Source organism: Gekko japonicus, unplaced genomic scaffold (genome assembly GCF_001447785.1).
Source record: "Gekko japonicus isolate JY-2015 unplaced genomic scaffold, Gekko_japonicus_V1.1 scaffold1193, whole genome shotgun sequence".
NCBI lineage: Eukaryota > Metazoa > Chordata > Lepidosauria > Squamata > Gekkonidae > Gekko > Gekko japonicus.
Genome location: NW_015164222.1, coordinates 1 through 14,845, shown reverse-complemented (window position 1 = coordinate 14,845; position 14,845 = coordinate 1). Strand labels below are relative to the sequence as shown.

The 14,845-nt window shown below is 44.6% G+C and overlaps 1 protein-coding gene across 1 annotated transcript; it reads right to left on the bottom strand.

The window, feature by feature from the left end:
* Positions 1–995: 995 nt before the first annotated feature.
* On the bottom strand, positions 996–14,591 carry DUSP16 (dual specificity phosphatase 16). Its single transcript, XM_015408539.1, has 5 exons — positions 14,549–14,591; positions 11,304–11,467; positions 7,037–7,196; positions 4,980–5,103; positions 996–2,886 (listed from the first exon to the last, which is right to left on the bottom strand). The coding sequence occupies exons 1-5, from the start codon at positions 14,589–14,591 to the stop codon at positions 1,713–1,715; spliced, it is 1,665 nt and encodes a 554-aa protein (XP_015264025.1). The 3' UTR covers positions 996–1,712.
* Between the last annotated feature and the right edge of the window lie 254 nt (positions 14,592–14,845).

Sequence of the window (14,845 nt, the reverse complement as noted above, 5' to 3'; positions counted from 1 at the left end):
CAGGAACATCACTGCCCCCCCCCAGTTGAAAATGCATTTAAAGAACAGAAAGAATAGGGTCATGCCCAAACTGGGAGCAGCAATCCCTGGGAACTTGGGCCACAGAAGAAGTCTCACATGCTTCCCCTTTTCTAGACCCCCTCAGGCCCAAGACCAAAAAACAGCAGCGTTAAATTTTCTCGGAATGTTGAAGGAAACTATTCCCTTCATTTTTAACAAATAAGGAAAGGCTGTTCCTTTTTTCATTTTGTTCCAAACAAAAGTGCTATACTGCCACCACTTACGCCTTTAACGTCTCTTGTAACGTGAATTGGGGTGGGACCGGATCGGCCAGCTCATCCAAAGCTATTTTGATGGTCTACCTACAGATGCATTTCTGCTTGAAACTGGTAGCTTCTAAACAGGATTTGTCAATCAGAAGTGCCTGGGAAAGGAGCTGTTTTCTCACCCAGCTCTGAGAAGAACAAGCAGGCGTTCTTGCAAATGGGGAGACTGGCTGGTTAACCTCACAGGCTGGTATCAAGACTGTCCATTCTCTCAGAGCTCGAGGATGGGACCAGCCTTCTGGGTCATGGGCAGTGTTCCCTCTAAGCTGAGTTAGTGTGAGCTAGCTCACAGTTTTTTAGCCTCCAGCTCACAGTTTTTTGTCTGAGCTCAGGAAGGATGGCTCCAGAGCAAACTAATTTATGCAGTAGCCAAATTGCTTGCTCACAACTTTAAGGTCAGGAGCTCACAAAGTAGAATTTTTGCTCCACAGCTTAGAGGGAACATTGGTCATGGGGATTGGGCTTCTAGGCTGCAGCAGGGAGCCAGGGCACATCATCTCTTGCTCCTTTAGAACCTATAGCATTGCCCATATATTGGTAGAGATTGGGCAGGGCGGGTCAACTCTCTATGGAACCAGTCCAAGCGGCGCAAGCAAAGAATACATCCAACATGTCAGCTTAAGTTTTCAAGGTACATTTCAGTCACTCTCAGGGCACACAATTGGAGAATGAACCAGAGACAGGGAGGCACACAGATGACCATCAACATTTAATACCACGCTTGAAACTAAACAAGCAAGCACTCTCGCGCTTTTTTTTCTTCACATTGTTTCATCTGGTAGCCAGAAAAACTTGCCCATGTTTTTCATTTGAGGTACTGGTTTGTCAAACAGAATGTGAGATCTGTCCACCAAGTCACCATTTACAATGTCTGGCCAAAGGCCTAGCTGGCTTTCAGCGCAGCCTGGATACCAAAAAGCGGGGGGCGGGTTACATTTTCATTTTCCTTGAAATAGGACATTTCCATCAGACTGGCACAGGTGCATTGCTGAAGAACTTCGAGAACAGAATCAGCTAGAAGGTGGGCCTCGTTTTCTTTTCTTGTAGAATAATTCAGTAGGACTGATAAGATTTGCCTGTCTGATAAAGAAAGATTCCTTTACTGTGATCAGAACTTGCAGTTCTTTGTAACTGCTTCAGTTGTCGGGGAATTTAAAAAAAACCCTGATAAAACAGCTGATTGCCCTGTGCAGTTATTAGGCTTACCATTTAATTACTCTTTTAATATATATATATTCACTCGTTCTCACTGTATAGATTCACTTCTTTCACACAGAAGCCCCACAGTTTGCATTTTGAAATTTCAGATTTACAGGGAAATTATTTGACGACTGCTCCGCCGCCCCCCCGGCCAAGAGGGGAAAGTCACACGGTTGTGGAACGAACTCAGGATACTTCGATGATCTCCATGCTGCCTGAGAAACTAGACTGGCTGCCTACTTTCCCCAGCTCCTCTCGGGACCTGTTCTCGGACCTGATGCTCTCCCCAAATTCCATCTGGCAGCTCCTCCGCTTGAACTGCTTCTCGAAAGAGCTCTCCTCGTGCCAGCTGCGCCGCGAGTCCCCCCGAGCACCGTGCTTTTCCCGCCTGCGTACCGCGTAGGCCTGCTCGCAGCCCGTGGGCAGCTGGCTGCAGCTGTAGGCGGAGTAGGCCGCGCTTCCGCCGTACAAAGTGGAGGCAGAATAGAAGCGAGAGGGGTCTGTGGCAAAGTACCAGCTGTTGGTGAGGGACGCCGCCGAGGCCTGAGGGGCCAAAATGTCCGAATGCCAGTCCTTCAGCCCCAGCCCCGTGGCAGACTTGGCCAGATGCTGCTGGCTGGTGGAGAGGCCAAAGAGGAAGTTTGTTCGGTAGTTGTCCTCCATGCTGCCGCTCCGATGCAGCGGGTACGACCTCTGGCTGGTGCCAGTGGTTCCCCCTAAGTGCTGCCGTTTGCTTGGACCGTCGGGGGGCCAGGCCTTCTGGGGGTTCTTGGGAATCTTAGCTTCCTCTATATCCGGGCTGCTCTCCGGCGTCTGTTCGGAAACCTCCTGGACGGGGGAGAACTGGCATAACTTGGTGCTGCTTTCCAAGGCCGCTGAATGCTTGTAATATTCTAACGTGTCCTCCAAAGAAGAATATCCCTGTCCTGAAGCCAGAAGGCAGTTACTGTTTGCCACGCACGAGACAGATTTGATGTCCAAGGAAAAGGACCGCTTCAGCCTGTTACTGTCTTCCACTTTGTCGGAGGACACACGGAGTCCGATGATGCCCTGAACCAGCGGGCTGTCTTCCAGAGATGCCAAAGGTGGGCCTGCTAGGCCGAGCGAGTCCACTGGGTTCTGTTCCACAGTCTCCGAGGTAGAGGCAGCAGCGCACAGCTGCGGGGAGGTGAGGAGGCTGCTGCTGTGCCCGCCATCCGAACTCGGTACCTGCTCATTGCTTTTCTCCAAATGCAGAAGTTTACGCTTGCTGAAGGGCCCCGTTTGGCCGGTCTGCTTCTTGATCTTCTTTTCAAAGTCCAGAAGCTGGCCAAGGAAGTTGAAGTTAGGAGAAATGGTTGGCCTCTTCTCTTTCACAAATCTAAACAGGTTTTAGAAGAAGAAGAAGAAGAGTTGGTTTTCATACCCTGCTTTTCCCTACCCTAAGGAGTCTCAAAATGGCTTACAATCACCTTTCCTTTCCTCTCCCCACAACAGGTACCTTGAGAGGCAGGTGGGGCTAAAAGAGTTCTGAGAGAATGGTGACTGGCCCAAGGTCACCCAACTGGCTTCATGTGGAGGAGGAGTTGGAGAATCAAACCCGGTTCTCCAGATTAGAGTCCACCACTCTTAATCATTATACTGGCTCTCAATATTTTAGACAATACAATGCTGGCTTATTAAAACCTGTGTCCTGCGCATAGAAGTACATTGTGGCAAGCCAAGCCCCACCCGAGGCCCCAGGAAGTTCACCAGCAAACCCGAGAATGATCCGCAGGGCTCTCTGCATGCTGATTAGATGAAGGGGGGCAAGATGGCCACAGCTCTGCAGCTTAAGCAGATTTACCCTTAGCAGGCCAAGGGCCACCTCCTTCCCTTTCTCCCTCTTGCCTAGAGCTTCCTTCCAGAGCCAGTCCATGGTACCATCTCTCCTCCCCACCCCACTCCAAACCCCAATGAAGGCAGTTACCTAACCCCCCCAAAGTTCTTCCTTGGCAAACTGCCTTTGCACATACCTTTCTGCTGCTCCAGACTAACGCGGCTACCCATCTTTTTCTATAGCGTTATTGTTTTGGACAATTTCTTCAGCAGCTTCCTTTCCAGTTTTACACAGGCTTTTGCTAACTGTGGGGATGGACAACGTAATGCCGCAGAGCACTGAATGTTATTCAGAAACGAACACTGAGAGCTGGCTTCAAACATTCTGACAGTGGCCTAGGTGGAATCAATGGCTTCCGTACATCTGGGGTTCCTGGTGGCTACTGTGATAGTACTTCTGAAGTGCTCTGAACCCCAAGAGTAGCACAATATGCTTTTCTTATATCAAGCAGTTATCTCCCACGTGTTCTATGCAGAACAAAGTTTGAGTCCGGGGGGACCTTTAAGACCAACAAACTCTTGTTCTGGGTATAAGCTTCTGTATGCATGCACACTTCTTCAGATACATTGTGTGCATGCACACGAACACTTATATCCAGAATAAAACTTTGAGAGCCAGTTTGGTGTAGTGGTCAAGTGCGCGGACTCTAATCTGGGAGAACCAAATTTAATTTCCCACTCCTCCACTTGCAGCTGCTGGATGACCTTGGGCAAGCCATAGTTCTGTCAGAGCTGTTCTTGAAAGAACAGTTTCTGTCAGAGCTCTCTCAGCCCCACCTACCTCACAGGGTGTTTGTTGTGGGGAAGGGAACGGAAAGGAGTTTGTAAGCTGCTCTGAGACTCCTTTGGGTAGTGAAGGGTGGGGTATAAATCCAATCTCTTCTTCTTCTTGGTCTTAAAGGTGCCACTGGACTCAAACTTGGTTCTGCTGCTTCAGACCAACATGGCTACCCCCCTGAATCTATCTGAGTTTTATGCAATAAGGCAAATGAGCTCAGTGTGTGGGGATGCCTGGGGACCTTCTCCATAGATCTCTGGGTCCAGCAGCAGGCTGGTAGCTACAGTGGGGCTATTTGGGGCTCTGCCCCCTTTCTTAAAGGGACAGCCTCACGAGATTTTCCCTTGAAAACCCTTTATTCCTTAGGTGTGCCGAACTGCTTAGAGATCCAGGTTGGAGCCTCTGCAGCAGGAAGGAGGCTTGCTGGTAGGGTTACTAGCTCCAGGTTGGGAAATACCTGGAGATTTGGGGGGTTGAGTCTGAGGAGGCCAATGTTTAGGGAGGGAAGGGGAGGGGCTTCAATGGGGTCATATTTGCTTAAGGCATAAAAAAAAAAGATTTTCCTATTTGTTGAGAATTTCACCCCCACCCGGGGAAAAAATTGCCCTGCAAACCACAAAATCCTGGCTAGGGGCCTGGCCAGCAGTGACCTTGGGTGTCTACCACATACATGGTTCAACCAGCACAGGAAGCCATTTTGACTATCACAGTAGCCACCAGGAACCCCAGATGTACGGAAGCCATTGATTCCACCTAGGCCACTGTTTGAAGCCAGATCTCAGTGTTTGTTTCTTCCAGGAAAAGGCCCCATTTCTTACCTGTAGGCCTCATCTAAGGACATATCCATTCTCTTCATTATGTATGCTATTGCAATGGTGGCAGAGCGGGATATTCCAGCTAGACAGTGTACCAGAACACGACCATTCGAGGCTTTGGCTTTTTCTGTGGGAGAAGGGAGGAGGGGGGAAACCACAACCAACAATTAAGTTAATGCTGCTCTTAAAGTCACCAAGAACGAGAAACCTTCTATCTAGGCTCCAAGGATCCTCAACCGGGGAAAAAACCCAATGAAAGCAATTTTGGAATCTCCCTTGTTGCACGTATCAAAGAGGGATGGAATTATTGTTACAGTATGTAGCTGTTTTCATTTATTTAAAACGACCACACCCCAGCCCTTCATAGGCTCCTGGCAGCTGGAATAATAACCGCAAGACTTCAAAACGAAAATGCCAAACATCCCTAAGTATGTATCATAAAACTAAACATGAACTGAATGATAATCCTTGGATCTGTCACCGTTATTTTATTCCCCTTTCTGGAAATGAAAAATGGAACTACAAATGTGAAGTCCCACGCTGTGGCACCAGCTGTTTGCAAACTGTCTTCTTGTCCACAAGATGGACTCTTCTCCTCCTGCTCTGTCTCTAGACCAAGCTTTCCAACACTAAATATAACCAGCAGAGACATCCCTATATGCACGGGGACCAACAGTAGCAATTCTGACCCAGCCGGATTGGGATGAGTGGGACAGTAACAGTGACAAGTCATCAGGTCTGTAGAGCCAGTCTGGTGTAGTGGTTAGAGTGTTAGATCTGGGTTCAAATTTATGTGTCACCATGAAGCTCACGGGGTGATCTGACATGAAGCTTATCTCTCTCAGCCAGTCTGGGTTGTTGAGAGAGCCAGTTTGGTGTAGTGGTTAAGTGTGCGGACTCTAATCTGGGAGAACCGGGTTTAATTCCCCACTCCTCCACTTGCACCTGCTGGATGACCTTGGGCAAGCCGTAGTTCTGATAAGAGCTGTTCCTGAAAAAGAGTTTCTGTCAGAGCTCTCTCAGCCCCACCTGCCTCACAGGGTGTCTGTTGTGGGGAGGGGAAGGGAAAGGAGTTTGTAAACCGCTCTGAGACTCCTTTGGGTAGTGAAGGGCGGGGTATAAATCCAATCTCTTCTTCTAAAACGGACACCCGCACATGCTACCCTGAGCTCCCTGAGAAAAGGGCAGGCTAAAAGTGAACTAGGTAGACTGCACAGACTGGTACCTGTGATGTCCCGCGTGGGGATGACCTAGGACAAAAGGACCACCCTACCGTGTACCCTCCTTCCTTCTCCACATTATCCTCAAATTATTAACGCAAAAACAAGTCCTCAAAAGTCACCAGATCACAAAACAAATTTGCTAGCTCACTTGCCCACATCATTACTAAAGGGGGGAAACTCTCTTTCAGTCTAGCTGGCTAAAACTTCCCTGCCTGCAGCCAATTCTTACTGGCCAGAGGCAAGCAAGCTACTGGCTGTTTAAAAAGCTCAAGTGCTGAATAATCTTGTGGTTGAATGGGGAAAGTCATAAACATGTGCAATCCTAAACACAGTAACACTTTTTTTTAAAGCCCATCAAAGGCAGTGGGTTTAGAAAGGTGTAGCTCAATTTAGGATTGCACTGTAAAAGAAGCCTTTGTGGGGATGAGTGTTTGTCTGCACAACATTTTTATGTTTCACAAGAAAATGCCAGACAGGAGAGGGATAAAAGAGCCACACGCTGTGACTTCCTTTTGCTTAGACAAAGTACGGATTATTACAGAAAAGGATTGCAACTGATTTTCCATACTGAGAGAGACTCAACAAGCCGCTCAGTTTCCAGGAGCTGGCACACAACATTTTTGTCACAATTCTGCAAAATTCTGGGAAAAAATGTCCCTGTGAAAATTACCAGTAGGGGGAATTTTCCCTTTTTGTTTTTAAAACTCGCCATGTTTTTTTTCATGAGAATTCTTTCAGAGTGCTCATGCCTTTGTAGAAACAGGTTTAGTAGAATTAAATTCTTTGGTACTTTTTTTTTTTTTAAAGAGAGAGATTGTGTTCTCTGAAAGCTTTTACCTATGAAGTCCACAGATGTGTCCAACCACGGAAAAATCTTCTCACAAAAGCTGTCATTCACAGGGACTCTTAAGAAGTGAGAGTCTGGGATGCAATCCGGCTTGGGGCAAGTGTTGCTGGCGTTCAGCACGTAGCCAATGTCATTTTGCTTCATCAGTTCCTGCAAGATGTCACCAGCACAACCACAATCAGCATGTGCAAATTAATGTCTGAAAGAGATGGCTAAAACATACTTATGATGAGGGAGAAGCCAGAACTATTTCCTGGTCTGACACTGCTGAAAATATTGGTGACCAAATATCACCCCACTTTCCCAACACATTCACCTAGCCTACTGCTTCTGCACACACTACTGGGCTCTGCTTTGGATCAGGGCAGGTTTTCCTTTTTTAGCATCCACATGATGTTGTCCCCTGATAATCTACTTCATGCATTTCCCCCCTGTATTACTCCAATCTTTCCCAAAATTGGTTTGGTATCATCTTTTTTGGACACTTCATAGTCAAAGCATGTTTGTATGCCATGTGGACAGGAAGGTAGTTTCCCCCCCCCCCCATGTCCTACCCCCATGTTGGCACTGTTTTCCTGGCTTAATTCCCCCCAAGTTGTCTATCTATTAGCTCCTCTGAATACCCAGCTTTAGTTTTTTGAAAAGCAAGTCTCCTTTTTGCTGTGGAGATATGCCTTTCCTCTTATATCTTCCCAATAAAAAGGGCTAAACTTACATCTAGAAAACGAAAGCTGGGAATCCACAGAACATAATGGATAGATCACTATGTTATAGCCTGTGAACTGCCATTTTTTTAAAAAAAGACCTCATGTGCCATGGGAGGGAATACCCAGGGGGATGGCAAGGAAGGTGTGGGGTAAACTGCCAAGTGGATGCTATTGCCACTGCAAAGACCTCTTCTTTTGCATTGGCAGTTAAAGCCACACAGTGAATCACTGCTCACTGAAAGAAGCACAAGTCAGTTACATCACCCTCTCTGGCCTAAATTTCCACTGATTTCACCTGATCACTGATCAGGTCCATTTAACTTTAAAAGGGGTAAATTCTCTGATATGAGGGGACATGTGGGGAGGAAACTGAAAGGAAAAGTAGAAAGGGTCAAAACCATTGGGGAAGCTTGGAAACTATTTAAAACTACGATCCTAGAAGCTCAAAAAAATATATTCCGCAGGTTAGGAAAGGCACAAACAGGTATAGGAAAAAGCCTGCATGGTTAACAAACAAAGTAAGGGAAGCTGTAAAAGGTAAAAAGGATTCCTTTAAGCAGTGGAAAGCTAGTCACAGTGAGGCTGATAAAATGGAACACAGGCTATGGCAAATAAAATGCAAGTCTGTGGTCAGGCAGGCAAAAAGGGAATATGAGGAGCATATAGCAAAAAACGTAAAAACCAACAATAAAACTTTCTTCAAATACATTAGAAACAGGAAACCAGCCAGGGAGGCAGTGGGGCCCTTGGACGACCAAGGGGTAAAAGGAGTATTGAAGGATGATAGGGAAATGGCTGAGAAGCTAAATGCATTTTTTGCCTCCGTCTTCACTGTGGAAGATGAGAAGTGCTTGCCCACTCCAGAACCACTGATTTCAGGAGGGGTGTTGGAAGACCTGAGTCAGATTGAGGTGATGAGAGAGGAGGTCCTAAAACTGATAGACAACTTAAAAACTGAAAAATCACCAGGCCCAGATGGCATACATCCGAGAGTTCTGAAAGAACTCAAATGTGAACTTGTAGATCTCCTGACAAAGATATGTAATCTTTCCTTAAAATCTGCCTCCATTCCTGAGGATTGGAAGGTAGCTAATGTCACTCCCATCTTTAAAAAGGGTTCCAGAGGAGATCCGGGAAATTACAGGCCAGTCAGTCTGACGTCGATACCGGGTAAATTGGTGGAAACCATTATTAAGGAAAGAATTAGTAGGCACATAGATGAACAAAACCTATTGAGGCAGACTCAGCACGGTTTCTGTAAGGGAAGATCTTGTCTCACTAACCTGTTAGTGTTCTTTGAGGGGGTGAACAAACATGTGGACAAGGGGGATCCAATAGATATTATTTACCTTGACTTCCAGAAAGCTTTTGATAAAGTTCCTCATCAAAGGCTCCTAAGTAAGCTCAAAAATCATGGGATAGAAGGACAAGTCCTTTTATGGATCAAAAACTGGCTAGTTCATAGAAAACAGAGAGTGAGTGTAGGTGGGCAATTTTCTCAGTGGAGGGTGGTAAGCAGTGGGGTACCGCAGGGATCAGTACTTGGTCCACTGCTTTTTAACTTGTTCATTAATGATTTGGAGATGGGAGTAAGCAGTGAAGTGGCTAAATTTGCGGATGATACAAAGTTGTTCGGGGTGGTGAAAACCAGTGAGGATTGTGAGGCACTCCAAGGGGATCTGTCAAGGATGGGCGAGTGGGCGTCAACATGGCAAATGGGGTTCAATGTGGCCAAGTGCAAGGTGATGCACATTGGAGCCAAAAATCCTAAATATAAATACACATTGATGGGGTCTGAACTGGCAGAGACTGATCAAGAGAGAGATCTTGGAGTTGTAGTGGATAACTCACTGAAAATGTTGAGACAGTGTGTGACTGCAATAAAGAAGGCCAATGCTATGCTGGGGATTATTAGGAAGGGTGTTGTAAACAGATCAGCCAATATCATAATGCCCCTATATAAATCAATGGTGCGACCTCATTTGGAATACTGTGTGCAGTTCTGGTCACCACACCTTAAAAAGGATATTATAGCTTTGGAAAAAGTGCAGAAAAGGGCAACTCGAATGATAAAAGGGTTGGAACACTTTCTCTATGAGGAAAGGTTAAAGCGCTTAGGGCTCTTTAGCTTGGAGAAAAGACGACTGAGGGGTGACATGATCGAGGTTTACAAGATTATGCATGGAAAAGAACAGGTAGAGAAAGACGTACTTTTCTCCCTTTCTCACAATACAAGAACTCATGGGCACTCCATGAAATTGCTGAGCGGTCGGGTTAGAACGGATAAAAGGAAGTACTTCTTCACCCAAAGTGTGATTCACACATGGAAATCACTGCCACAGGAGGTGGTGGCGGCTACAAGCATGGACGGCTTCAAAAGGGAATTAGATAGGCATATGGAGCAGAGGTCCATCAGTGGCTATTAGCCACAAGGTATAGATAGGGGCTCTGGGGCAAGTGATGCTCTGTCTTCTTGGTGCTTGGGGGGGCCAACAGTGGGAGGGCTTCTCATGTCCTGGCCCCACTGTTGGACCTCCTGATGGCACCTGGTATTTTTGGCCACTGTGTGACAGAGTGTTGGACTAGATGGGCCTTTGGCCTGATCCAACATTGGCGCCTCTTATGTTCTTATACCCCTCTGATTGGTTATGTAGCTGTGTGACACTATACCATTCCCAACACAGGTTAAAGGCTAGTTCATGCAAAGACTTTCACACATCTTCAATTATCCTTTGTTGTGCAGTTGGAGAGCAATGAAAAACAGAGAGATGTCACTTCTGGTAACCAACATAACCTTTCATTTTTTGAGAATATGACAGTAACCGACAAAAACAAACAAAAAAGCTCACAGATTGTTTCTCTCCCTCTAAGTCCATGTCAAACCCATTAAGGTAAAATGATGGTGACAACATGTCATTATGAACATGTAGAAGACAGTTTTGCAGATTCTGCACCCTGAATTTCACACATCTTGGTCTTGGTCATACAGCATGACCAAATGTATATCTTTCACTTAATACGGATTATGTATGATTTAAGAGTTGGGCTTGGCTGTGACGTTACACACAGGGCCAAAATATCCCTACTCCTGAGCCTTTTTTGAGAGGAACCTTAAACTAGCATGAACATAACAGACCCCGAACGTCAGTGATGATTGAATTCACCGATTTTGAGTTATCAGTATACAAACACATCATTTTACTTATTTAGATTTACTGGGGGAAAAGAAGTTGTGTCCTGGATTTTTGGACTCCATTACTATTATGCCCTGACCTGGATAGTCCAGGATAGTCTGATCTCATTATATCTAGGAAGCTAAGCAGGGTCAGCCCTGGCCAGTATTTGGATGGGAGACCTCCCAAGGAATACCAGGGTTGTGAGATAGAGGCAGGCAATGGCAAGCCACCTCTTGCCATTGAAAACCCCACCAGGGGTCGGCATAAGTCAGCAGTGACTTGACAGCACTTTCCACCCCCACTATTATTACACATTCCCCTACTCGTGATACCACCGTCACGACACTTCAAAATTCACCACTCTTCCATTTCACCTTGTTGAGGACATCCCTCTGACACCCAAGGTAAAGATGAGGCAGAATCCTGGTTGGGCCTGTGGTGGAGACGGGTAAGCAGGGCTGAGAAATGCAGGAAGGCACCAGAATGGACTTTTCTTCACAGAGGCCAGGGAAACGACTTGAGAAGTCAGCAAATCCACCTGAAGGAAACAACAGGTGAAGTTTCAGTTTTGTATGTTGGGAAAATAGCATCGGGTGCATTGTGGAACATCCTTTTTGAGATTCATGTGCCAATTCCTATGAGAAGACATGGAGTTTTTCCACATACATCACTTCAGAACTGTAATAACAAGTCACAACTTCAGTGCATGACTGGCCCATCACAGACAGAGCTTCTGTACAACCTGCACACAACGTTTTTCAATGAAGAAAGTTCATATATTTCACTGCTAGACAGGGAATCAGCTGCAGGGGTCAAGTGGTGCACATACATTTTCAAACCACCCTACTGTCCAAGAATAATTTTTCATGTATGGGAAATAAAGAAGCAGCAGCAGCAGCAGAGACTGGATTTATACCCCACCCTTCACTACTCGAAGGAGTCTCAGAGCGGCTTACAAACTCCTTCCCCTCCCCCTCCCCTCAAAAGACATCCTGTGAGGTAGGTGGGGCTGAGAGAGCTCTGACAGAAACTGCTCTTGATAGAACAGCTCTGAGAGAACTTGTGACTGACCCAGCTCACCCAACTGGCTGCATGTGGGGGAGTGGGGAATCAAAACCAGTTCTCTCAGATTAAGGTCCACGCTCCTAACCACTACAACAAACTGGCTCTTAAGGATTAATTAGCAATTAATCATAGAGGGGAAGAGTGTAAGTCGTCTGGGTCCCCATTGTGGAGACCACCCCCATCCCACAAGGAAAACTTTGCTTGCAGAACAGCTTTGTTTGAGAACAATTAACTTTACTCAAAGAATCTCTTCCATGTGAAGAAGTGGTTTCCTAAGACCAGCTGTGGACAGAATTCAGACATGGCTCTGTGCATCCATCCCCAGAAACATTCGCTGAAACAGTCACAGCCCACACAAGAGTCTGGTACATCAAAAGCCAAAAATATGTGAGGTTCTTGCACTACAATGCCTTCTCTGTGCTATCAGTCAGCTCAATCTATCACCATCTAAAAAAGCCTAAAAATGTTTGCAGAGATTTGCCATAAACACTTTATTAGAAATAAAGTAAATTAGCACGCTATCACTACAAAATGTTCTTTAATTTGTCATGAATTCCATAAATTTAATCAAAATGCAACAGCCGATGCATCTGAATTTGTGTAGTCCAAGTCACTCAGTCTTTTTTAATTATTTTTCTTTTGGGTTTTTTTTCCATATGTTAATGATATCTTTTGTCTCCTTACTTTACATAACTCGTTAAATTCCCCCCTCCCTCCCTCTACCCCTTAGTTATTGGTCCTTTATTCCCAGCCACGGGCACAAAGTCTGAATCTTCCACCGAATGTCCTGTCTTCCTTCCAATATTATCCACTTTAGATAGGTCTTCCATCTATTTTTGATTTCTTCGGCTTTATCCTCCCATGTGGTCTTCTGGCGTAATTTCTCAATGACGTCAGACTGTACAAAATCAAACAGATAAGTGTGCCAGGTATCTACTGTCCATTTGCTCTTATCTTTCCAGCCCATAGCTATCACTGCCTTGCCTGCTAACACCATAGCTTTAAGTATAGCCTGGGCTTCCTTGTTAACTGCCTTGTTTCCTAATATACCCATTAACATTAGTTTGAAGTCTACATTCAGTGAAATTTTGCATATTTTCTTTATAATTTGTATTATTTTTAACCAAAAAACTCTAACCTCTGGACATTCCCACCACATATGGGAGAACCAACCCTTAAATTGTTTACAGTGCCAACACATAGGACTCAATCCCGGGAACATATTTGCTATCTGCGCTGGTGTTTTATACCACTTTGTGAAAAAAATATGTTCCAATTCATTGAACTTAATAATTTTGGTTTCTTCTATTCCCTTCATTATTTTATTTACCTCATTTTCTGATATCTGACCTTCTTTACTCCATGTTTTCTGTAAATATATTATCGCCTTCTCTTTGTTGGGTAACATTTTCTTGTAAATATATCCTGCTATTCCTTGTTTAGATTTTTGCATTCTATTATATATTTCTTCAATTGGTTCTTCTATCCAAATGTTTCCTTTCTCATTAACTTCTTTGATCATTCTATAAAGGCCTGTGGTTTTTAACCAATATTGCCTACCTACCTCCTCAGTTAATTCCTGTGCTGGTTTTAGAGTACCTCCTCTGAATAAGTCTCTTAACCTATAATAACCCTTTAATCTCAATGTTTCGCACCATTTATTTTCTCCTGTGTCATTATACAAGGACTTTAGCGGTGCCCACTTTGAGATTCTTTTGAGCCATAAGGGCTGCCACTTGTTCCAAACTGTTAGTGTTGAATAGCTATGTTCCTTAGCTTGTTTAAGATCTTTGTTTGTCATTTTGGAGAAAACCCCGTAACTCCCTATGTTATTGTTAATTTCATTCTCGAAACTCACCCATTTTAGTCTCTCTCCATCACCTATCTCCAGTATCGATTTTATTTGGAAGGCTTCATAATAGCTCTTCAAGTCCGGGACTCCGCATCCCATCTCTGATCTATGGCTATAAATTATCTTTTTCTGTATTCTGCATTTTTACTACCGAAAATCCATTCCCTAATCACTCTATTCCATTGATCCAGCTTTTTGGTATATCTTCCTGGCGGGATTGTCTGGAAGAGATATATTAACCTAGGCAGCCAAAACATTTTAACGCTTTTGATTCTAGTGGATATAATCATTATTTTATTTTTCCACTTTTTCATATCTTTTTCTATTTTCTTCCAGACCGTGTTATAGTTCTTCACTGATATCAATATTCCTCTGTATTACAATACCCAAATACCTAAATTTTCTGGTGCCCATTCCGATGTTAGTGATCCCATGTATTTGTTTCCTTTCCTCTTTTGTCACATTGAGGTACATAATTTCTGATTTAGCCATGTTCACCTTCAGTCCTGAACATTTTTCGAAGTCCTCTAATATAACTTTTATTTCTTTTATTGCCTCTTTGAGGTTTGTCATAGCGATTATAATGTCATCAGCAAATAAATTGATTTTCATTTCTTCCTTCCTTACTCTGTATCCTTCCACCCTTTGGCTAACTGCTCTATTGCTAATATTAATAGGAAAGGCGATAGCGGGCATCCTTACCGGACTCTTCTTTGTATCCGGAGGGGTTGTGAATGATCTTCATTGACTCTCACCACTGCTGTCCCTTCTCTGTATATTTCTTGGATCGCTCTTATGTATGGTTCCCCCATCTCATGTTTAGTCATTACCTGCCACAGATACTCCTGGGAGAGTGTATCGAATGCTTTGTAAACATCTAGTTTCAAGAGGCCTAACTTTTTTTGGTGGCCATGTTGTAATACATTTATAATATTCCTTATGGGTGTTGAATCTCCCAAGACTCTAAAAAAAATCCACGTTTAAAGGTTAAAGCAAAAT

Coding starts and splice junctions, on each gene's coding strand:
- DUSP16 (XM_015408539.1), bottom strand. CDS start 14,591: ATGAAGATCATTCACAACCCCTCCGGATACAAAGAAGAGTCCG. Junction 7,197..11,303: donor AGAGGGATGTCCTCAACAAG/GTGAAATGGAAG, acceptor GACATCTTGCAG/GAACTGATGAAGCAAAATGA. Junction 5,104..7,036: donor CACATCTGTGGACTTCATAG/GTAAAAGCTTTC, acceptor CTTCTCCCACAG/AAAAAGCCAAAGCCTCGAAT.